This window comes from Nannospalax galili, unplaced genomic scaffold, assembly GCF_000622305.1.
Source record: "Nannospalax galili isolate Female #2095 unplaced genomic scaffold, S.galili_v1.0 scaffold45, whole genome shotgun sequence".
NCBI classification, from domain to species: Eukaryota; Metazoa; Chordata; class Mammalia; order Rodentia; family Spalacidae; genus Nannospalax; species Nannospalax galili.
The window spans coordinates 7,117,737-7,143,023 of NW_008355775.1; the positions used below are offsets into that span (position 1 = coordinate 7,117,737).

At 43.8% G+C, this 25,287-nt stretch overlaps 1 protein-coding gene across 13 annotated transcripts in view; it reads left to right on the forward strand.

Moving 5' to 3' along the window:
* The window catches only part of Lhfpl2 (LHFPL tetraspan subfamily member 2), a 154,430-nt gene extending 129,982 nt beyond the window's left edge, over nt 1-24,448 (forward strand). For 12 of the 13 annotated variants that reach the window (XM_029556217.1, XM_029556215.1, XM_029556216.1 and 9 more), the window contains 2 exons: nt 52-700; nt 20,679-21,364. In XM_029556217.1, coding sequence (XP_029412077.1) covers nt 280-700; nt 20,679-20,935 — 678 coding nt within the window. In that variant the 5' untranslated portion in view covers nt 52-279 and the 3' untranslated portion in view covers nt 20,936-21,364. Of the gene's footprint in view, nt 1-51; nt 701-20,678 lie in introns of all 13 variants that reach the window. The other variant, XM_029556211.1, reaches the window with a different exon arrangement.
* Nucleotides 24,449-25,287: the final 839 nt, after the last annotated feature.

Genomic DNA, 25,287 nt, shown 5'->3' on the forward strand with positions numbered 1-25,287 from the left:
CGGGGCGGGGCCTGGCCAGCCTCTCACGCCCTCCTCCTATCTTGGCCGTAGGTGAGGCCGTCTTGCGGCCGCTGCTATCGAAACCCAGGACTCGGTCACTCGGCATGAATGCCGCCCGGGGACCCAGACCGCGCTGCTCCCGCCGCCTCCGATCGTGAGCGTGAACATCTCCAGCCGCGACTTCCCTCCTGGGACACCCGAGCCGCGTCGCGCCTCATTGCCGGCTCTTTTGATTGACCTCCTGGACTCCTGCCACTCTGTCCCACTGTGAACATCAATATGTGTCATGTCATTGTCACCTGCCGCTCGATGCTCTGGACCCTCCTGAGCATTGTGGTAGCCTTTGCCGAACTCATCGCCTTCATGAGCGCAGACTGGCTGATCGGGAAAGGCAAGAACCGCAGCGGCGCGGAGCCTGCGAGCGCGGGCCCCGAGCCCTACCACCCCACCTTGGGCATCTACGCCCGCTGCATCCGCAACCCGGGTGTGCAGCACGTCCCGAGGGACACGCTGTGCGGGCCCTACGCGGAGAGCTTCGGTGAGATCGCCAGCGGCTTCTGGCAGGCCACTGCTATCTTCCTGGCGATGGGGATCTTCATCCTCTGCACTGTGGCCTTGGTGTCCGTGTTCACCATGTGTGTGCAGAGCATCATGAAGAAAAGCATTTTCAACGTCTGTGGACTCCTGCAAGGAATCGCAGGTGAGTGCTGGGGCAGGGGGAGGAGCCTGGGAGCCGGACCTAGACCTGCGCCTGCAGCCTAGCACTGGATTTGCATTTGCTACCTTAGGGTTTGGCACAGTACCCCCAGCCCCAAGTCACCCCCTGTCAGCAGGAAGACCAGGGTCGTCTTTGGTTTTCATGACCCTTCTCTTGGCATGTTCCTTCAGAGTCTGAGTTGTTGGATTTTGTTTGAGTAACGATTCCTCCTCTTTCTTCCTGTGTGGGAGCATATCTGAGGAGTTTGTTGAGAGCCAGTCCCAGCTGCAGTAATACTTTGCTAAAAAGGAATGTCAATGCTTCTGTGCTTCTGTTCAGTTAGAGGCAGCCAGGCTGCCCTAGTCATTTCAGCTTTGGGGACTGAGGACTCCTGCTGGGAAGGGATTAGCATCAGCTGCTCTGTGTTTAATGATGTTCTAACCTAAATTGTCTGCTGGAGCCTGACAGAATGTTCTGTGCCCTCAGATCAGAAGACGCAAGCTAACTTCCAGTTTGGGGGCAGTTCTCATTAATGAGCTTGTTGGAAGTAGGTGGAAAGTCTTAAGCTGTGAGCTGCAAGAAGAGGTCGGTGCTCCCCAGCATTACCCAGTTTCCCCAGAGGCTTGAAACGTGGATCCTGACACAAGGCAGCAGCAGTTAGTCCAGGGGGAAAGGGACTGTATTGGTTGAGTTAGAAAACATCCCATTGATGTATAATGAACTATTTATTGCTTTAAGATTCACTGTAGAAAGGGGGTTTCCATTTTTAAACAAGGTACTTACTAATCTCAACTGTAGTGGAACAGGAACCCACCACAGCCCTAATGAAGATCACAGGTGGTTCCCTCTCAGCACTGCAGAAATCTAGGGCCTGGGCTCTTCAGCAATGGAGGTGAAACAACAGACCCTATGTGAACTGACTCCACTGGCCTCATAGCAAAAGCTTGAGCTCAGCAAGGCTGCTTCCAAATAAACAGATCAAATGACAGGGGTTTTTCCAAATAGCCGATAAGATAAAGTTTTCTGTTCCTCAAATCCTAAGGGGCCCCTGTATGCAGGCCTTATGCAGGCTTATGTGGGTAATAGGCTAAGAGAGGTGACATCATCTGTGCTTGTGAACTGCCTCCCTGGGGGTTATTCTCAAGTGACAATCTTAGGGCACTCCTTTATCTGCCAAGATGAGCTGTGCCATGAATGACCTAGGCAGAGGCAGACACAGAATCTGGGAGACCAGGATTCCAGTTTTCAGCTTTGCCACAACTAAGACTTCCACTTCAGGTGAAAGAACCAGTCCCCTGGACCTCAGCATTCTTCAGGTGCAAAGCAGGGAGACTGGAACATATGCTATTACCTTGGTATCTGTTTGCTTTCATCTCAGTCTTCTAATTCTATGAAGCCTTTTGTCTTTGCTCTTGATTTATTCTGAAGTCTATCTTGGCACTTCATCTCCAAGGAACATTAAAGGCAGAAGGTATGGAAGCATTTGGGTATGTGTTCCTTTTTCTTGTTAGAGAAATGCCCCTACTTTCTTTTCCTCAGATGCAGTGCCTCAGGTGTGTCTACCTTAAGACATTTGTGAATGTTACCAAAGGCTTTTGGAAAGTAAAAATGAACACATAGTCTGCATTCAGGATTCATCAATCATCTTGGAGGGCCCTGGGAAACCCTGGAGGTAGATAGGATTCTCTATCATGCAGAATCCACCCTCCATGGTTTCATACCATGGTTGTGAGCTTATCAGTAAGCTGACTTGCAGGAGGAAGTCCCAGTGAGTCCTCTTAAGAATGCTTCTTCTCCCAAAACGCTCACAGAGAAGGTGTCTTCTGGCCCAGCCAGGGGCCATGTACAACATGGGGTGAGACATCTGAGCCCCAACACAAAACGTGCCCTCTGTAGTCACTGGAAACAAAGTGGAGGTGTCCTTTATCATTTGGTCTTGAAGACTGTTCACATGCAGTTTCTTTTGTGTTTATCTTTCTTTTTCACACTGGCTTAGGCTACCCTTGAACTCCTAAGAATCCTACTGCCTGAGTCTTCTAAGTGCTGGGATTACAGGCATGGGTCACCACACTCAGCTTCACATGCAGTTTATAACAAGGGTCAGCCCAATGAATTCCGTCTCTGGGGCTGAGCTAGCCCAACACATCTTTTCGTGCTCTTGTTTGCTGCCTCTCATAAATGACAAACGTTCATCTGTGCACCAAAGACCAGTTTGTCAGACATTCCAGTGAATTTTTCTGACCTCTCTCTGCATAAGGCCACTGAAGAAGAGATGTGAAGAAAGAAGAGCACACTCTAGGGCCAATCCACTAGTTCTAGGGCCAATCCACTAGTCATGTCAGCTCTAAAAAGGCTGAACTTTCTAAAGAAATCTGAATTTTCTCTCCACCCCATGACTTGGACAACATTTCAGAAATTCTGAAGTTACTCACAGTTTTAAATTGGCAGGAAGCAGACGTTCTTGTCTAGCCACTCAGCTCTCTGGGGGACCACTGGCTTAAGGTACCCAGAAAGAACTTGTTCTTGTTCCCCTGTCGCAAGGCTAACAGTACACCACAGAGATGATGAGAAAGATGGGTGAGTCATCCTTCCCATGTTCAGGAGTTCAGTGGGCTTCTCTGATGGTAGAGGTCCATTCCAGGCAGTTCAACCCAGTTTAGACAGCAGGCCTGGTCTTGGAATAGATGGCTGCAAAAATAGCCACACTAGTGTGAAAGGTACTGACTGATCCTCTCCAGATCTACAACTGTGAGGCCTTTTCTCTGCTAGGCCCCCTCTTGATCTCCTTACATTGAAGCAAATGGGGAGCGAGGAAGGGCTTCCTAGACCTAAGGTTAAACACTTGAGTGGTATTTCTTCTTGTAACTTGCCTTTTGGTAAAATGTCACTTTTAAAATTTTTGATTCAATATAAAAATTACGAGATCATAAGCATGATCCTTGGCTATACCTAATTCTACTTTATTTTATTTTAAAAGTATTTTATTTTTATTTTATGTGTATGAGTGTATTGCTTGCATGTAAGTGCACCCATGTCATGCAGAGCCCACAGAAATTCCCTGGAACTGGAATTACGAACAGTTGTTAGCCCCCATGTGGTTGCTGGGAATTGAACCCAGGACTTCTGCAAGAGCAGCCAATGTTCTTAACCACTGATCCATCTCTCCAGCTCCCTATTCCTAATTTTAAAGAAATAAGTAGTCCATGGGTTTATATAGAAATATTAATAATGCCAGGCATGGTAGCTCATGCCTTTAATCCCTGTACTCAGGAGGCAGAGGCAGGTGGATCTCTGAGGTCAAAGCTAGCCTGGTCTACATAGTTCCAGGCCTGCTGGGTTTACAGAGAGACCCTGTCTCACAGCAAAACAAAACAAAATAGCAACAACAACAACAAGAATGGGTATGATGGCCCATGTCTATAATCTGAGCACTCAGGAGGCTGAGGTACATAGGAGGACTCTGTCCTTTAAAAAAAAAAAAAGCCATGCACACATATGTTGATGTTTTGATTTTAGAGTTAGGTATGAAAGAATCTATTACCTCAATAGAAATTCCTACCTGTTACCCTAAAAGCAACAACTACAGTTAAGTTAACTAAGACAACAGGATTTGCTTTCAAGGCCTGGCCTGATGGTGGGAAGGAAGCTGATCATTCCTACCTTTACGTAGAAACCCTTGGTGTTCAGCAGCTACCTTTGGGCACCATTAGAGTTTGGCTTCACCTTAAAGTGGTTTGGAAACACTGGCCAATCTACCCCACTTCTCTAAGCCCCAAGTTTGTTCACGTGTGAATAGGTATAATAATATACAGAACTTAAGGTTGTCTGAGGATAAATTAGTATGTGAGCAAGACTTGAGCCCAATGCTTGGCATATAGGAAATAGCAGCTCTATGATAATTATAAAAGTATTTATGCCTTCTTGCCAGGTTTTAGTATGTCCAAGAATTTGCTGCATTCTAAGGAACAGGCTTTTATAGTCTTTAGAATCAACCTTGTTTTCAAGTCCTGAATTCTCTGCATACTGCCATTTTCTGGTTCCTTGACTGCCTGCTTGGGCTGAGGCTACAGGGCATAAAACTATCCTGGGTCTTCGGTGTGACCAGATACTACTGTTTTAAGAAGCAGAAAATAGCAGATCTGTGTCTACCTCCCTTTCTCTCACATACACTTCTCTACATCTTTTCTTTCTAGAGACAGCTTCTGCACTTGAGTCTGCAGGTGGCTGCCTAGATTCCTCTGGCAGCAGAAACCTCAGACTGATTGGTCTCCACAAGGGGAGAGAGTGTCCAGGACTTGGCAGAGCCAGAAACATACATGGGTTCATATCCCTCTGGGATTCATTACAAAAGCTGGGTAATCAGCCAGCAGGGCTGGTTTTTGCCAGCTGTCTAACTTAGGTTGTGACCTGGATGTAATCCATAGTGAAACTGTAGAATGCAAAGATCCAGGTTTTCCATGACAGCATCAAGCAGTTTGTTTTTGGAAATGCATGGAGAATGAACTTGGAAGTCCATGGAATCCCCAGTGACTCAGGTTTGGGACAGAAGCCATTCAAATGAGCTCAAGATTTGGCTCACTTGTGCTGGCAGGGATGATTCCATTGGGAATGCCATGAGGGTTGCTGGGTCTGGCTGCCTGCTGCCTTCCAATCTTCCCTCTCAGCTTCTTTGCCTCTTTCTGTCTGTTGGCTCTTACGCTCTCTTCTCCAGCCCCTGTCTGTCTGCATGGTCTCCGTCTAGCAGGATTGCCTCAGTGAACTGCCCCACCATTCTGCTCAGACAGACTGCGGCAGCTGACCTCTGCCCCTGCAGGTGTAGAGCGGAGGGTGTGGCCACAGGAACCTCTTGGTGCCTTGGTCACAAGGGCCTGGCCTGTGTGACTCCATTTCCTTGGACAAAATGGTTGAAGGTGAAAAGGGAATGTGAGGTGAGGGGAAGAATGTGAGAAGACACGGAGGGGCTTGGCTTTGCCATGAATCTGAGTGTGAGCAGGTGTGTTCAACATAAACACCAGTTGCCTTCCAGACTTGGTATTCATGAACTTGAATGTGTATAGAAGAATGAGTTGGCATGTCAGACACAAGAACTCCAGCCAGGATTGGCCTTCATGAATCTGAGTTTATGGAGGTGCGAGTGTGTGTGTATGTGTGTGTGTGTGTGTGTGTGTGTGTGTGTGTGTGTGTGTGTAACACCACTCATCATGTAGGATTGGTCTTCGTGAATCAGAATATGTGGAGGTATGAATGGGCATATCAGACACATGATCTCCATCATGTGTCTTCATGAATCTGAGTGGGAGTAGAGGTATTAGTGGGTATGCCAGACACCATACTTCCTCTAAGATTGGCCTTCGTGAGACTGAGTGTAGAGGTATAAGCGGGTGTGAAACACCATGATCACCATATGGGATTGGCCTTCATGATTCTGAGTGTGTCATGGTATGAGTGTGTGTGAAATCTATGAATGCCATCCAGGATTGGTTTCATTGCTTTTCTTCCACAGGGTAAAATGTAACCTCAGCATCAAAGTGATGATCATAAGCCAGCCTTAATCCCAGCCTCTATGTATACTTTTCTCCTCCCTGTCTATTCACCCCCAATCCTGAAAAATGAGATCCCTATTGAAGAGGAGAGAGATGCATCCAAGGACTTGGGAAGCAAGAGAGCCTGCCCATAATTTTGCACCTACTCTTTTTGAGAAAGTGGTGTGACTTTGGTGAGCCACTTCAAATTCCCCCAGAGAAAAGGGAATTGAGGAAAATAGAGGAACATACCAGCTTCTTCTTTTCAGTGAAACTCAGTCACTGGGGGCTTCTGGCCACCAATGGAGGCTCTTGATTTCTCTAGAGAGATAGCACCCCTGTCAGAATTCAGGTCAGCAGTTCCATGTCTAAATCATTTAGGAATGGCACAGATATGACACATTTACAAACTCACCATCATTTAGTAATTCTTTGGTAGAAAGTGAAGAATATGTAAGTGTTATGTTAAACTTTAAGGAGATATTATTGGATGCCTACTAAATGCAAAGATTTGTAGACTCAGGTCTACAATTTGAGTTTCTTCTCCCAAGCTGTATTAGCTATCATTTCATAAACTATACTTTAGAGAAATAACACACACACACACACACACACACACACACACACACACACACATAGAGTGTACAAAGAGCTCAAGCACATCATGAAGTAAAATACTGCCATTAATTTGAGGAAATCAGGAGACCCAGATAGATTTTTAAAGAATCTGTTGTAAGGTCCAGAAGAAAATTGTAGACTCTTAAAACTCAGGTACAGTGATGGATAATGCAAAATAAAACATAACTACTTCATTGTAGACATAAATTATCATGGAGTCATTGATGATCTATGTTCAATTTATATTAACAAATAATGTCCTAACATGGCTCTGAACATTTATTTGAGCAGTTTAGAGACTCTGTTTTAAGAGTTTAAGGCCATGGTAGTATTCTTCCAAACTGTACAACCACTTTAAAAACTACATCTTTCCTTTCCCTCTCCATTTCCCTCCCTCCTCCCTACTTTCCTCCTTTTCTCCTCTCTCCCTCCCTCCCTCCCTCTTTCCCTTTTCCTCCCTAAAAATACACATATTGAGAATTTGAAGCCAGTATTAAAACACTGCACACACTTGTAGTCCTAGCACTCAGGCGGGAGGATGGCAAGTTCCAGGCCAGTGTAAGCTACAAAGTCTGATCCTGCCTTAAGAAAACCAAGGGGGGTGCTGGAGAGATGGCTCAGCGGTTAAGAACACTGACTGTTCTTGCAAAAGACCCGGGTTCAAATCCCAGCACTCACATGTCAGCTAACAACTGTCTGTAACTCTAGTTCCAGGGGATCCAACTGCCTCTTCTGTCCTCCGCAGGCATTGCACAACATGGGTGCACTTACCTACATGCAGGCAGTACACGCATACATAAAATAGAAATAATAAAATGAAAAAAAAACAAGGGCAGGGACTATAGCTCAGTGGTAGAAAGCTTGTCTAGCATGTATAAGACCCTGGATTCTATTCCCCAAACTAGGTAAACAATAACAATAAAAAGAAAAACAGTACAAATGTGTTAACATTACTCTAATTTCAAGTCAAAGTTCAGAGTAGCCATATGTTCAGTCCTGGAAGCCAGTCTCAGAGGTTGATGTTGAAAAGATGACACATGGTTTGTTGTAGGAATTACTTCATATCTGCACCTGAAAACCTTAGCAGGCAAGAAGCTCACATACTGTCTAGAAATGTTCATTGCTTAGTCACATAAGGGTTTTCTTTTTTAAGTCTTTTAGGGGTGCAGGCTTAGCATGCATGAAGCCCTGGGTTAAGACCTCAGCACTAAAAAGAAAAAAGCGCCTTTAGTGTTATATACTGTATTGTATTTTGATGGCTTATTTTTTTGCAATTTATTTTTTATTTTATATGTATGTGTTTGCGCCTGAATGTGTTTGTGCGTCACATGCATGCTAGTACCCACAGAGGCCAGAAGAGGGTATCAGATTCCGTTGAACTGGAGTTACAGGTGGTTGTCAGCTGCCAGAAATGGGAACCAAACCCTGGTCCTTTCCAAGAGCAGCAAGTTCTCTTACCTGCTCAGCCATCTCTCCAGCCCCTTGCCAGCTTATTTTCAATCATCAAACAGGAGCTGTCTTTCATGACAGATGAATAGTTTATTGAGAACATACTTCTTAAAGCCCTCCCAGCTACACAGAAGCATAATAACACAGTTCCTCATTCTGAATGGGAAATAATGCTTCATCAGCACTCCAGGGAGGGACTAGCCAGTGACAGACATAGACTGGGTCAGGATAGAGGTTTCAACAGCTGCCGGGAAAGATCTAGGGAGGCATCAACAATGGACAGACCCCATCTTTCTTATCGATTCTATCTCCATATACCCTAAGGGCATCCATTAATTTTGGATGGTAGCCATTTATTTTCAGTAATTACAACAGCAACCTCCTCTTGGGGGCCTTGGTTATAAGGTTCTTTTATCCTAACTATGCTCTGACTGTCATCCAGAGAATTCTGTTTAGGTTGCTCCATCCTTGCATCTCCCCACCATCCCACCACCGACACTGAAGAGTATTTTCCTTGCCAGTTACACTACCACAGAAGTGCTACTAGTAGAAAGTGGCCAGCCAACTGGATTTCTCTTGGGAGATAGCATAAGCATGAATACAAGCCTTTTTATTGTCCCTTTTTAATTATTAACACCTGAAATATCAGTTTCTCTTTTCCTCTCCTTTGCCTCAGAATCCCAGCACTCTGGAGGTAGAAGCAGGTAGATTTCTGTGAGTTCAAGTCCAACCCTATCTACATAGTTCCAGGCCAACCAGAGCTACCTAGTAAGACTATCAAAAAAAATTTTAATTAAAAAAAAAAACCCTCCATATCCCTTATGTTACAAATACATGGGCTCAGAAGGGTGTCCACATTTTACACAGGTTCCTCACCTTCTCTTTAGGCCCCCTCAGAAGAGCACTCAGCCCACAGGGACTGCCTTTAACAAGCACTAGTACTTGTTATAAGTACCTTAACAAGTACTCTGCTAAGATTCCCACTTCACAGCAAAAAGAAAGATGGGGCCAGTGTAGTAGAATTTCATAGAACTAAATATAGTCATTTTAAGAGAATACTCCTTGATCTCAGATAGCATCCCTCACCCTTTTTGTGTGATAATGAGAGAAGATAATCATCTGTTTTCAGCATCCTTGTTTTAGCAAAGTAAATGCTGATATCCCACTCTCTTTTGAAACGGGGTCCCTGTAGCCACAACTGGCCTGGAACTTGCTATGTAGACCAGGCTGGCCTCGGACTCACAGAAATTCCTCTGCCTCTGCCTCCCAAGTACTGGAACTAAAGGTATATACCACCACTCCCAGCTTTAAATATATATTTTATTTTTATTTATGTGTAGGCATGTGCACATGAGTGCAGTTATTTCCAGGGTTCAGAAGAAAGCATCTGATCCCCTGACCTGGAGTTACAGGTCCTTGTGAGCCACCCAGCGTGGGTGCTGGGATCTGAACTCAGGTCCTCTGGAAGAGCAGTACATGCTCTTAACCTCTGAGCTGTCTCTCTATCTCCTACTCAAAATTTTATTCAAAGCTTTTGGCCCTGAATTTATTTGTAAATCCTGTCATGTGTGTCTCTTCTTTCTAAGGCAGAGTGGAGGGAGCCTACCTGGGCCTTGTCTTGGTGACTGGGGGTCTTTACTGACAAATACCCCAAAGTTGCTGCCCATGCTAAGCATACAGGTCACTCCTGTGCTCTTTGGGAGGAAAAATATCTCAGTGGCTTAGGAGCCAGATGTGGCTGGTTATGGTGTGTCCTCCTCACAATCTTCATATCTACCCTGGGATACCACACAGGAAAATATACTCCCTTCCCTTTTACAGTGGTTGATGACCCATACATAGCTCTTAGGGGCTGTTGACATGACCCGTATGCATGATAAATTGAGAAAAAAAACTTAGAAAAGAGGGAAGCATACAGGCTCACAAGGACCTGTAACTCCAGGTCAGGGGATCAGATGCTTTCTTCTGACCCCTGGAAATAATTGCACTCATGTGCACATGCCCACACATATACACATAAATAAAAACAAAATATATATTTAAAAATATGAGTAAGCTGGGAGTGGTGGTATATGCCTTTAGTCCCAGTACTTGGGAGGCAGAGGCAGAGGAATTTCTGTGAGTCTGAGGCCAGCCTGGTCTACATAGCAAGTTCCAGGCCAGTTGTGGCTACAGGGACCCTGTTTCAAAAGAGAGTGGGAGATCAGCATTTACTTTGCTAAAACAAGGATGCTGAAAACAGACGATTATCTTCTCTCATCACACAAAAAGGGTGAGGGAAGCTATCTGAGATCAAGGAGTATTCTCTTAAAATGACTACATTTAGTTCTGTGAAATTCTACTACACTGGCTCCATTTTTCTTTTGGCATACAGGATGCCAGCCAACACAGGGATGCTGCCTCTGAGACTCCACAGCAACTGCTGCCACACGTGAGTGAATTAGATGGTCCCTGATGGAGAATTAAATCACTAAGCATGTTGCTCCTCTACTGGGGACTCCCCTGCACACACACACACACACACACACACACACACACACACACACACACACAACCGTGGCTAGAACAGTCTACATCTTCTGCCCTTCCCTGGAACTTGTGCCATGTCTTTCCGACCCAGGCTCATGCTGTTTCTGGAGACTCTGCTGCCCGTCTTGTCCTGTTGGCTTTCTGGCCTGTCCTTTCCCTCCCACAGCTCTCTCCCCATATGCCTGCTCTCCTTTCAGTGTGACCTGGCCTTCCTGTTAGCAACCATGCTTATCTCTTCAGCTAGTCTGACTGTAGCTAGGCACCACTAGAAACAGTTTCAGAGCTTTATGATTAAAGTGAGACTGTTCTCTAGGCCACTGAACATCAATTACATTTAACTGCCTTTTTCTGCATGTCTCTCAACATAGAACCCCTTCCTGTGGTCAGGAGAAGGTTTTTGGTGCACGTGGTTAGGCCCTGACACAGGCCACAGGCTTCCTGTTGGCCCAAACTGCCAACTTCTGGGGTTCTTGTTATCGACAGAAGGTCTTCCTCACAATTATTTCAAGAACTTGGCAAGAACTTCCCATGGTGGGTTCATGTAACAATGCAATATAATCTTCTCTCTCAAGTTTTCATTCATCCCTTCAGTCAGCAGATACTAAGTGCATCTTCAGACACTATTCTAGACAATTGGGACACAGAATGAATCAATTGCACATAGTTATCTATCTGTACGGAATTGGCATTCAGTCTGGTGGGGGCATACAATTAAAAAAAAAAAACAAATTATGCAGTACACTACGGTGATGGCTATGATGGGCCAGAAGTAGTAGTCTGGTAAGAAGGACCAGAGCATAGTAAGGAAGTGAGGAGAAACTGCACAGATTCAGTCATCGGCGCAGGACTCATTGAGGAGATGAGATTAGCTAAGGCTTGAAGGCAGTCAGAAAGTTGACCATGGACATAAGCCAGAGAAAGAGCACTCCAGGCAATCGGCTCAGCTGAGCATGAAGGCCAGCGGGTGTTGCTGATACTCACATGGGCTTGAGGAGAAAGAGACAAAGGTGACACCAAGGCTTTTCTACGCTGAGCAGGTGTAAGAATCGAGCTTCCATTTGTGCAAATGAGGTTGATAAGGTGAAAAATGGAAAGCAAGAGTTCAAATTTAGGTTATTTGTTTCAAGTTCCTTGTTAGACATCCATGCCTGAAGTTGGATTTGCAGAGCTCAGACTTGGAGGCAGTAGCAGGGGCTTATATTTAGAGCCACAGGATCACATATGGTGAGTAAGGGAACTGTACATGGAAGAGGACTGAGCCCTGGCATTCAGCATGTGGATTGTGGAAGGCCTAGAAGGAAGCACAGTATCCTGAAGAGGAAAAGCCCAGTGTAGTCTTTCTGCTTGGAGGAGAACACTGGGAGATGACCCAAACTCCATGTGAGAATTCCAGTCCTAACTTGTTTTGCCATTTCTCCAGTACTGACAGCACTTGTTGAACTTGATGGTTGATGCTAATGCCTCTAAGAACAGCTTCTGAGCCATGTCTCAGAATGAGACAGGTTTCTGGAGCTCAGTCACTCTCTTGATTGACTTACTTGATTCATGTTAGATGGTCATGTGAAGTGACAGACCCGGAGTGACCACTTGGTACTGTGCTGTAGTAAGTTGAGCTAAGTCAACACAGAACAGGCCTGATGCTAAATGAAGCCCAGATCTTTTGAGTCATGGGACGAACTAGATAGGAAAAAACACAGAGTTGCTTCCCACACCCCGCACCCCCATATTGCTTCAGAGAGCGTGGACAGAGAATAGATATTTGATAGTTGTTAGATGGTCTACTCTGTTCCTAGATGAGTCAGTGGTTGTTTCAGAATGATAAATATTATGAACTCTTGATCATGGTTAGCCAAGGTTAACCATGACATAACCAGCAAGTTTATTGTGATCAAGACAAAAGTGTGATGTCTCATTAGAATGTTGAGTCAGTAAACAAGTTAAAATAGTGTTACAGTGTACAGGACATAGAAGATCCAAAAGGAATAAAGCATTTATATACTCAAGAGGCTCAGAAACCCACTTATGAGACTACTCAGTCCTCAGGGCTGAGAATAATGAATAACAGCAGGTAATTCAACAAATAGCAGTTGAATAAATTAAAATAATGATGTAATAAAGTGCTGGAGGGAGGGTCCATAAGGCCATGGAGAGCAGAGAAATAATACTAACAGGAAGTGGTTACCGGTGTTTCCAATAATGGTGACATCTGGACTAATAAGGGGAATAATTGGAGGTGGATAAGAGCCTGAGGAGTCAGCATGTGTAAGAGTGCCTTGTTCAGGGGACATGACCTATAATGATGTGATCTGATTCTTGAGTATTTCTAACATGGAAGTGTTGAAAGCCCATGAAACCTGAGGACATCTCTCCATTGACCACCCTTCTCACCCGACCCCCATGGCCTTCAGCAGTGTGTCCACAGAAGGACAAGCCCAAGGTGTGCACTCAGTGGCATTCCTTGGTACATCCTTAGGAATCCACATTTCTCCAGATACCTTAAACCTGCTGTCCTCAGTGGCCTGTGGTAGACTCTCTCCAGGGACTTTGAGTATCTTGTAGCTTCCCAATAGGTCTTTGGATTAAGAAAGTGGAGGTACTCAGTGTCGTGTCTCACTGTGACTCCCCACAGGTCACCAGAAGCAGGGGCAGAGAGCTAGCTGTCTTTTGTTCCTGTTCATAGAAAACTTGCTTTGCAGCCAGGTGTGGTGGCACACACCTTTAATTCCAGCACTTGGGAGGCAGAGGCAGATGGATCTTTGTGAGTTCGAGGCCAGCCTCATCTACATAGTGAGTTCTAGGACAGCTGGGGATACAGGAGACCCTGTCTCAAAAAGACAAAAAAAAATATTCTAGATTACTTCAATGTGTGTGTCTGTATGTGTGTTATATGTGGGGTGTGTGTCTGTATATGTGTGTGCATGAGTGTGTGTGGTATGTGTGATATATGCATGGTGTATGTATGTATATGTATAAGTATGGTGTGTATGTGGTGTATGTGACGTGGTGTGTCTTATGTGTATGTGATATATATGTGTGAACATGTGCTATGTGTGTGATATGTATGTGTTGTATGTATGGTATATATGTAGTGTGGGAATGTGGTGTGTGTGTGGGGTGTGAGAAGTGTGTGTGGCATGTGGGGGTCAGATCTCTGTGAGTTCAAGGCCAGCCTGGTCTACATAGTGAGTTCCAGGACAGCTGGGGCTACAGGGAGACCCTGTCTCAAAAAGACCAAAAAAAGAAAAAGAAGACTTGCTTTGAAAACTGAGGTCGAGTCAGTTTGTTGTGTTCAGTCTGGGGAAGCCTGTCTGAGGAGCAGGGAGTGCCACATCTGAAGACTCAACCTGCATAGGCATTCCACGGGGTAGGAGCTCACTTTTCAGACAGGAAAAATAGCCCCTGTAAAAATGGTAGGTGAGCCACAAAGACAAGAAGACTGATTCTCTTGACCTGCACGTAGTGAGAGTGTGTGGCAGTTGGAAGGGAGGTGGCAGAAGGGGCAAGAAGAGACTGTAGTCTCCAAGACTTCCCCTTCCTCCTAAGCTTCAGAGCTGTGCTCCACACTTGGCTCCCCATGTCTTGTATCCCATACACCTAAAGCCCAAGTGAGTCATCTTCGGTATAACAGTGCATCATAGTCAACAGTATCCATCCAGTCTTTGCCCAGTCAAGGATGGGCTGAAGACATTTTCCTTCCTACACACAGGGTCTGATTGAAACTTATACTTGTCAGCCTACTGTTTGATCCTAGGTCAGACATAAGGAGGTTACTCAAGACAGGACTCTGCAATTGGTCCTTCTAGTCAGTGCCCATTGTTGATAAGAAAGAGGGACTGTGGCTTTACATTTCTGATGAATGTCATTTGGTTTTAGCATCTTCTATACCTTGAGTAGTGAGTGATAAGGTATAGTTCCTACCCATATGGGGCCAGAGCACATGGTTAGATTCTTCAGAGAAACTCTGAAGATTCCTCTGCAGGATCCTGAGAGGATAATGTGACTAAAATAGCAGAGGTGTAGTGGTGGGGGTGGGGTGGGGGTCACACTAGAGTAGCTCGTGGCCCATGAAGGCAGCCAGCAGTGAAGTTAAGACTGTCTCCAGCCTGAGGTGGCATCTCAGGAGTGAACCAAGGGCTAGCCAGCAGTTTCCCTACATTTACGTTTTTTCCTTCAGCCAGTAAGTCTGAACCATACACTGTGGTGATCCCTGGTCAGCAGATGCTGCCATATTTTAACCCTCTTGTCTAGTGAACTGGGAGGCTGACAGCAATAATGGAGACAGGATAAGGATTTCCTTTATGGTTATGATGTAAATGGAACCTTCTAGGACACCATCCTGTTAGGTCAAGCCAATAACAGATCCCCCACAGGTGAGAACTTTTGGGCTAGTGCTGCTGTCTTCAGCTGGCCGTGGTCATTCTCCATGCATTTCTTCCTCCTGAGATTGTCACAACATAGCCAGGGACCAGGTTAAGGCTCCAGTCAGAAGAAAGCAAGTGTCCATGCTCTGCTATCCTCCACAACAGCTCCCGAACCCACTGTGACTGAGGAAGAGACCCCTGAAGAAATTCCCGCCATGGGCACCAGGAGCTGTTCTCATCCTGACAGAGAAGACCCAGAGCTGTGCTCACCACACTGACTAGCTCTCATGGGGGCAGCCAAGAATGACAGCCACCAGAACCACCAAACCTTCTAGAATCTCTTGGTATAAAGGGCCTTATCTAAATACCCAGAAAAATGACAATTGAGGGGGGTGTGGGGGGGGGAGGGTATGTATCCCTTATCTGCAGGCCCTTTGTCCATTAAGCAGACCTAGTTCTTGCATTTTGTGGCACTGGCCATGTTAATAATAGTTGCTGAGTGCTGACAGTAGAGGCCCATCAGCCAGGGCAGTGGACAGGGTGGCTCCTCCCACTGGCATGCTAAGAAGGGCATGAGGCATTCTCTTGGTGTTTCTGGGCTGGCTGCTAGGCTGGGGGAAGTAGGTGGCTGCTGTTGCTGTACACCACGTTCACTGGGTAGATGAACCACAGCACACTTTTTAATCACCTATCCATGTGGACTTTCCTATGAGCATATATCCAAGTTGAGGCTTTTGATAGATTCAAACATGGCACCATTCTGTGATAAAGTCCCCTGCTGTCCTTATTCACAAATTAAGTTAGTAGCAGCCACAAGACTTTCAGATAGTCTGCAGTACAAGGAACAGAAAGAAATGTTCCTGGCTGGGCTTGTCAGACTTCCAAAGGAGGGTCTGATGCTATTAAAGGAAAGATATCTTTTAAAGTGACTTCCTAACAGGATCCCACTAGCCAAATTAAGGTATTTTGTGTACTGCCCAATAAGCTAGAACAGGGTGCCAAATGAAATGAGCAATTACTATTTAACTGGAACTACAAAAAATGAACACTTTGGTCTTCTGTGGAGAAGAGCAGTGCCCTTGTTGAAGGTCCACGCTTGGAGAGGCAACAGGGTACTTTTGAGCCAGCACAAGGGGACTCTGTAGAAGGCCCAGCTGTGGTGCCCTGGGTTCTCAGGGTAGCCACTTAGGACCTAGAAGGAAGAAACCAACAAGATCTCATAGGTACCTTTGGGCAGCTGCATCAAGGACAAGGTGGATTTGGACAGGATTAACTGGAGTTTGTCATAGGCCTTCAAAATATTTAAGAACTGGGTAAGTCATTTTAGATCTCCCTGTTGAGAAAACCTGTTCAGCTGCTGACTTTTCTTTCAAGGGTATACATTGTAGCCTCTTAGCCTTGTATCTTTCCCTCTGCCCACATTATTATACCTTTGGAAATACACCAACAGTAAGCTGGTCCTTTTATGAAAGGGAGTAGACTTCCAACTACTTGTGTTTCTATATGGGAAAGTTCTACTTAAGGCTTAACTCTGGTATCAGGCTATTCATCTATGCTCCAGTTTTGTTTGATGGAGAAATTACTTTTCTCTAATTAGCATATATTCATTGTACAAAATAATGGGTTTCATTATAACATTTTCATGCATGCAAATCTTATACTTTGATCACTATCTTCCCAGTACCTTGTCATTTCAAAGACACTGACCCCTTCCTTTTCCCATCCAGTCCCCCACCCCTTACACTATCATATCAAGTATATATACACATACGTAACCTAGATTCCACATGAGAAAAATGTACTATTTGTGTTTCTGAATCTGACTTATTTCACTTAATAGGATGGTCTCCAGTTCAAACTATTTTCCTGAAAATGACATATTTCATTCTTCTTTATGTATGTGTCACTTTATCTATAACTTGGCCGCTGTAAATAGAGATACTTGCACTTCCAAGTTTATTGCAACACTGCTATCTGCAGATTAGCATGATCTAGCTGGATCATAGTCTATTTTTAGTTTTTTGAGAAACCTCCATACTAATTTCCACAGTGGCTGAAGTATGTCCCCACCAAAGGTTCTCCCTACCCCACCATTTGCTGTTTGTTTAATGATAGCCATTCTGCAAGGGTTAGATAGAATCTCAAAGCAGTTCTGAATTGCCAGTTCACTGATGTCCAAGAATATTTAACTTATTTTTGTTATTACATTTATGTGTGGTGTATGGAGGCCAGAGATGGACTTCAGGTGTCCTGCTCTGTCGCTCTCTGCCTTGTTCTTACCATTTTCAGAAAGTATGTCCTTATGCATGTATCTTGAGGTATTTCCTCTTCTAGTTTCAGGTCTTACATTAAGGTCTTCAGTCTTATTTTGAAGTGATTTTTGTTCAGGTAAAAGATAGGGATGCAGTTTCATTCTTCTACACGTTAATATCCAGTTTCTCCACCATTTGTTGATGAGAATGTCTATTCCCCAGTGTGTTCTTGACACTTGCATTGGAAATCAAATAACTGTAGCTGCACGGGTTTATTTCTAGGTCCTCTATTCTAGTTATTTGATCTACGTGTCTGTTTTTGTACAAGTGCCATGCTGTTTTTGTTATTATGGCTCTGTAGGATAATGTGAAATGAGGCATTGTGATATTACTGGCATTTCTCTTCCTTCTTACAATTGCTTTGGCTAACTGCCCCCTTTTATACATGTGAATTTTAGAATTCTATTTTTCTAGTTATATGAAGAATGTCATTGGAATCTGGATGGAATTTTGCATTGAACCTGTGGATCTCTTTTTGTAATGTTGCCATTTTCACAAAGTTAATTCTGCCAGCCCATGTCCATTGTACAACTTCTAATGTCTTCAATTTCCTTCTTTAGTGTTTTAAAATTTTCATCATAGAGGTTTGACCTTGTTGGTCAGATTTATTCTAAGGAGTTTGGTGGGATTTTGTTGTTGTTTATCTTTTTTTTTTTTTTAAGGTCTTTTTTTGAGACTGGATCTCCCTGTAGCCCCAGCTGACCTGGAACTCACAATACCTGGAACTCACTATGTAAACCAGGCTGGCCTTCAACTCTGCCTCTGCCTCCCAGTGCTGGGATTAAAGGCGTGCACCACCACACCCAGCTGTTTGGTTTTTTACTTAATTTTTGTAATTTTCATACAATATATTTTGATTAAATTTAGATCCCCTCCTCCATCTGCACCCTCTCCTACTAGCCCCCCACCCCAATTTCATGTACTCTATTCTGTGTGTTTGTGTGTATAAATTAAGGCCTATAGAATCAGACTTGTGTCCCCAAGTGCCGTTCAGTGTGCTTCCATCCACTGGAGCCTGGTCAATCTACCAAGTGTCATACCCTTAAATAAGACCGACTTTTCCCCCTCCCAGCAGCCACTGGTTGCCAACAGTTCCTCCTGAAGGATTGGGGTTTCTTACCCACCTCCCCATACCCAGGCTGGGATCTTGTCTGGCTTGAGTTTACCTGGGACTTGTGCATGTTGTCACTATTGCTGTGAATTCGTATGAGTAACCACTCTGCTGTCTTGAAAAACTCGGTTTCCCTGGGCTCATCCACCACCTCTTGCTTTTACAGCCTTTCCACCCCCTTCTTCCAAAATGGTCCCTAAGCCTTGGGAGGCAGAAGTTTGATATAGGTATCCTATTCAGGGATAAGCACTGTGGTGGTTTGAGTGAGTATCCCCAATAGGCTCCAAGTATTTGGACATTTTGTCCCCTGTTGGTGGCACTGTTTTGGGTAGTCTTAGAAAGTGTGGCCATGCTGGAGGAAGCACATCACTGGGGGCAGGCTTAGAGAGTTGTCTTGCTTCCTGCTCCTGTTCCAGCCACCTTCTGCCACCATGCCTCCCCACCATGAAAAACTGTAATTCCCCTGGAACCATAATCTCAAACTCTTCCTTCTATGAGTTGCTTTGGTCAGTGTTTCTGTCACAGCAACAGAAAAGTAACTAATACAAGCACTATGTGGCCTCTTGCTCTCTGAATTCTTATTCTGTTTACTAGAGGTTTTTATGGTGGTTTTTTTTTTTTTGCCGTCTGGGTTTCTTTTTCAGTATGTTCATTACTAGCCAATATAGAAAGCTAATTTTTGTATGTAATTTTGAATCTTGCTGCTTTGCTAAATGCATGTATCAATTCTAAGAGTTTTCTGATGAAGATTTAGCATGTTTTAAGTATAGGATGTGATCTGCAAACAGGGACAATTGGCATTCTCCCTTTCCTATTTGAACCCCTTTTATTTCTTTCTCTTACCTTATTGCTTTGGCTAAGACTTCAAGCACACTTTTGAGTAAGACTGGAATAGACACTTGTCTTGTCCCTGAATTTAGAGGAAATGGTCTGGTTTCCCCATTTACTATATGTTTGTCATATATAGCCTTATTGATGTGTATTCCTTCAAGAATTTTAACATGAAGGTATGTCAAAGTTTGTGAAAGACCTTTTATGTATCAATTGAGATGACAGTGTGACTTCCCTACCTTATTCACATGCTATATTATATTTATTGACTAACATATATTGAACCATCCATGGATCTCTGAAATTAAACCAAGATGAGCATGGTGTATGGTCTTTTTAATGATGCTGAATTTGGTTTAATTTGAAAGTATTTTGAGAAGTTTCACGTCTGTGTTCATCAGGTAAATTGATCTGTGAACAAGAAGTTTTGAGGAACAGAAAAGGGTGCTTACTGTGTGTGACAGGGTGACAGGGTTGCAGCTAAGCGGGATTCAAGCTTGTTAGTGCCTATGCAAAGCTGAGTTCACTTAAAAACCATCCAGACAGAAAAATCTCAATGAAATTTGCAATTTGCTTCTAAATAGGCATGGGCATACCTCAAGATATGCAGATCAGACAGACTTCTTATGGGCATAGGTTAAGATCTGGTCTCCTTCAAGTCTCCTGTTTTTGCCTTTAACCAGGCTGAGGTCAGATGGTTTGGGGTGAATTTGTTTAGACCAACAGTAAGCAAAGTCTTTCTGCAAAAAGTCAGATAGGAAATAATTTGTGTTTTGTCGACCACATGGTCTGAAGCAGCCACTCAACTCTGCCATTCCATCACCAGAGTATTCATAGGAAGTCTGTAAACAAGTGAGCATAGATGTATTCTAATAAACCTTTATTTACAAAGACACATTTGGCGTTAGTTTGCCAACCTTTGCTTACTGCTGTAGAACCCTGTGCAAAGAAATAGTAAGAAGCCAGCTTTTCTAGAAATCACTAGTGGGCTTACATTCCAACATATACAAAGTAGCTGAAAATATGTCTAGGCAAGCTCACCACTGAGTTACATTCCCATACCAAAAATGTACACAGTAAAGTGACACTTGTTCAGGTCATATTCCTTGTATACAAAAGTCACTAACACTCTCTATTGCAGAACAGAGGCCATTGCCCAAAGCAAGCAATTACTAGGGCATACGGGAGCAGGTGCTGTGCGTTGTAGAGGCATCAGAGGGCTTCACCTGTTTTCTCTCTGTCCCACAGGTCTGTTCCTTATCCTTGGTTTAATACTCTATCCTGCGGGCTGGGGCTGCCAGAAAGCCATAGACTATTGTGGACATTATGCATCTGCCTACAAACCCGGAGACTGCTCCTTGGGCTGGGCCTTTTATACTGCCATTGGGGGCACAGTCCTCACATTCATCTGTGCCGTCTTCTCTGCACAAGCAGAAATTGCAACCTCCAGTGACAAAGTACAGGAAGAAATTGAAGAGGGGAAAAATCTTATCTGCCTCCTTTAGTCTGGAAGAGACACTGACGCTGTTTTCTTTCATGATCTTGTGAAACAGTCTTCAATGTTTGAATCAAGTGAAGAACCAGCTTTGACCTACCAGAGGCACATTCCACAGCCCCAGGCCTTCGAGGGAACAGCGAGGGCACCACCCACTAAGCAGAGTTATTGGACATGAGGGCTGCGGTGCAGCTAACGAGACTGCATGCAGACATGGTTAACAGCCCGACTGTGGAGTGCTGTCAGACTCCATCTCCCCAGGGCTCAATGAAGGATAGCGATCTGACTCATCAAGGCAGATGGCAATCTCTCTGGCAGCAGAGAAGAGGTCAGCCAGCCTCATAGGTTGCTTGAGGCAGGTTTCTGGCCCACAGCTGCATGCCTATGAGCATCTCAGAATGAGGGCTGGGGTTGTTATCTTGGTTTTCTTCCTGGTTCTTTCAAGTTGCCTCAGTTGGAGACTAACAGAAAGATTACAGACTTACTGGGTATAGGTTGTATGCTGAAGGTCACAGCAAGATACCAGGTTTTGCTTAGCTGACCAAAGTACTTAACAGGGACAGTGCAGAGTCCTGCTGTACAGCTTACTCTAGGCAGTGTTCCAGAGTGAGGTAGATCAATGGACCTGTCATCAGGATTTGAGGAATTTTTGAGTAAAGAAAGACAATCATGTAAGGATAATCGGATAAAAGTATAAACCCTTGGCAGACAGATTCCTGCTCCCGGCAGCCAGCCTAATGTGCATACTAGCCCAATCTTCTCTCCCTGCAGTCAGTTTTTCTCCTGTGGTTAGGGCTGTGCTGGACTGCCCAAGGAAACCTCCCTGTTTCCACCTTCCAAGGACAGCGGTTCCCAAACCAGCTGGGGCTCATGCAGACATTCACAGGGATGGACTGCCAGAACCTCAGCATCTGTTGGGGCAACCTGTTTGGTTACAGTGCTGTGTAGTCACTGGCTTCCAATCCTATCAGCAGCCCAATGGCATTCTTTGAAGAGAAAAAGGAACTAGTTCCTTGTATTGATCTAAAAGCATCCAAAATTCCATCCCCAGGGACACACATTAAAGAGTTAGTGCAAAAACAGGAGCTAGAGCAAGCTCACAGCACCTGCCTGTGCCTGTTTACAAAACAAATGCCACTATTAAAAACGATTCTAGGCTTTTAATCCAGTTTATATAAATTACCCATATAACTGATTCAGGAAGAAGGAAAATGGTCAAAGTTCCCAGAAATAATATAGTGTAGTACATGAGCCTTGCAGACAGAAAGACGCTCTACAGCAACTAAGTGGAGTGGTCCTGAGTTGGCTTTATAGATTTGTTCAATTGAGGGCTTTCTCTTAAGTAAATTAGTTAAACACCTTTTGCTGGCAAGCATTGTGTGCTAAATATAACCAAGTATATAAAACCCTGCCTCAGAATTTACAACTTTGCCCCAGTGAACTGTCTTAAAGTTGTGCCAGTTTAGAATTAGGCCTTAGTACAGAACAGTTGCCTGACATATAGATGGGTTGGGACCACTAAAATCTAATTACAGTTTATTTGGCCTTTGGCCTATACCAGAAAGTATCTTTCATCTCTCACAGATAAAGACTAAGGGAAGAAGGAAGTTGACCAGATCAGAATAAGTTCAGTTTTGAACAAAAGTTCAAAATAAGTAAAAAAAAGAAATCCTGTGGCTTCTTTGAAGAGAGAAGGGTGGGGGAGAAGGGGCCCCCCCTAAGCAACCCAAGGAAAGGCTCAGGAAACACTGACAGGTCACTAACCATGTAGGCACAGGCCATGGAGCTAGTGGAAGATGGCTCCTGTCCTGCACTGCTTTGATGATGATCTGAACAAGTCCTCTGCCAACATAGTCACTGGTTTTCCAACTTGGGCAAGACTGTAGTTTCGTTCATCAGGCAAATCTTGACAAAAACATTTTCCTTAAACTTACCAGATTAAACTTTTTTAATAATATATAGTGTTTCCAATACTAGTTTTGCAATCTTGACCTCTTTCTCAAACACAAGTCCTAAGCCCAGAGGATCCTCTGAGCACGTCTGTCATCTGCTCTTTGGGTAAGGTGGCAGTGGTCCATAGGTCAACCTGGTAACAGTCACAAATGAAGATGTAACTTCTCTACCAGAAGAAAGTCACTTCCCAGTGTTTAATGTTAGAGACCAAAAAAGGCACATGCACAAACAAAATGCCACACCATTAAAAACTACCTAAATGCTCATTTAATATAACAGTAGAGACTGAATTTTTTAGGAGAGTAAAAGATAATACTGGGTCTGTTAGACCTTTAAACCAGTACACAGACTTTGTAAGGAAAGGATCATCTAAAATTATGCTAATCTAGACCAAAAGTCCTCTGCATGGCTCTTTAAAAACCACTTGTTGACCTATACCCATTTATCTGATAATAGGACCATTACTACCAGAAAAGTCTTATTTATTTTGCATGCATTTGTGCTTAAAGTATTGTAATGGGCTGGGCTTCTCAATGAACTCTAAAGCAGAAATGTTTGCTCTGGAGTCTGTGGATTCTTTAAACCTGTGTGCTAATTCAACAATGTTATATTGTGTAAGCGTTTTTGTATAGTTTTCAAACATCTGTGGTGTAATGAATGATTTTTGTTTAACATGTATTCTGTAAAGTGCCATAGTCTTTTTTATGTGTAGCATATTTAAAATATATATATATTATACATACACAAGTTTATGTGAAAGATGTGCAATAACAAAGGTGTATGTATGTTTTGGGGAAACTGGACAGGAGTCAAAACATGGATGTCTCTGTTTTGACAAAAGAGAGTTCCACATTTTTGCCTTCATGGCTAGTCATTAGCCCATGACAATTTTAATGCTACACAAATCTGTGAAGAAAATACTGGTATGAATCATTTTCTCCTGGGTCTAAATGAAAATAATCACTGTATTTATGTGAAGTCAGCAAGCCAGGCCCAGTCAATGCTAGTCTTTCTTGTGAAATGTGAAGCTGCCATGTTGCCTTTTCTGTTAGCGTGATAACTCGTAGTTGGTACATACTCACTGAGGAGCTATTTCTTAATGTTTTTATAGACCATGCTAATGCTAGACCACTATTTAAGGGCTAGTCTCACACCTTCTTAGCCATAAGAGTCTGACTTAGGACAGACCATTCTGTGCAATAACATGTGGCCACTGGAAATCCCAGGCCTGCATTTGTGTTTGGGTAGCAAAGACTCCCAAGGGCCAAAAGAATGAAAGGGATGACTGGGATTTCTGATACTGTGGTGAAACTCCTTCTAAGGCTGAGGGAGTCCTTAGGTGCTTTGAAGGAACTTGGCACCACTTGATATTCAATAGCCACTTGAGCCAAATAAAAAATTGTATTTACAGCTGATGGACTCAATGGGAGCCTTCAAATTTGTGGTTATCCTATTATATTGTAAACTAATGCATTGTCTAGCATTGATTAGGATTTTGTACATATGTATTTTCACATTGTGCTCCCTTCCCTTCTTCAGATCTGAATTAAATCAGATTTTGCAAATTCAAGTTTGAATATGTTGGTTTCAATATAGTATATATAATTTAATCAAAAAATACCTATCGGGGCTGGAGAGATGGCTTAGTAGTTAAGAGCACTGGCTGCTCTTACAGAAGACCCCAGTTTGTTTCCAGCACCCAGATGGCAGCTAACAATAGTCTATAACTCCAGTCCATGGGCTCCAACGCCCTCTTCTAACCTCCACGAGCATTGCATGCATGTGGTGCACTTAAATTTTTGCAGGCACTCATAAAATTAAACAAAAAACCCCTGAACTACTTAAAAGCCAGACATATGGAGCAGTTCCACATCCACAGTCCCTAGATGGGACCCTGCCTAAGTAACCGCACTTAGAACGCCTAGGCTTTAATGTCTAAACTCAAAGATGATTCTAAAGACCCTTCCCATAAACTCATTCAACTCCGCACTTATTTTCAGAATAAACAAAGATAGCTATTTCTTCCCTGATCTGGGGCTTGTGATGAAGTACATCCATGTTTTGCTTTCTGAACATAAATGGCCACCACCAGGTTTCTAGTGAAATCAAAATTAAGAGCAACAAAATTACCCATCACTAAAGAAAACAACTTTGAAACAAATCATCTGAATAATCTAAGGAAAAACAGAACTTTTCAGTTGCTTTTTCAAATGTTTTACCTTTCTCAAAAGTTAATCCACAGGAAAAAGCATGAATTCAATTTTTGTGGAGGCTGGGAAGCCTGCCCATGTGCTTTCTTTCCTTGGTTTGTGCATGGGGGGAAGGGGTGTAGGTGTTGGTGCACGCGCGTGGGCACACACACACGCAGAGCCCAGCATAGGGCATCAGATGTCTTTATATAACACCATT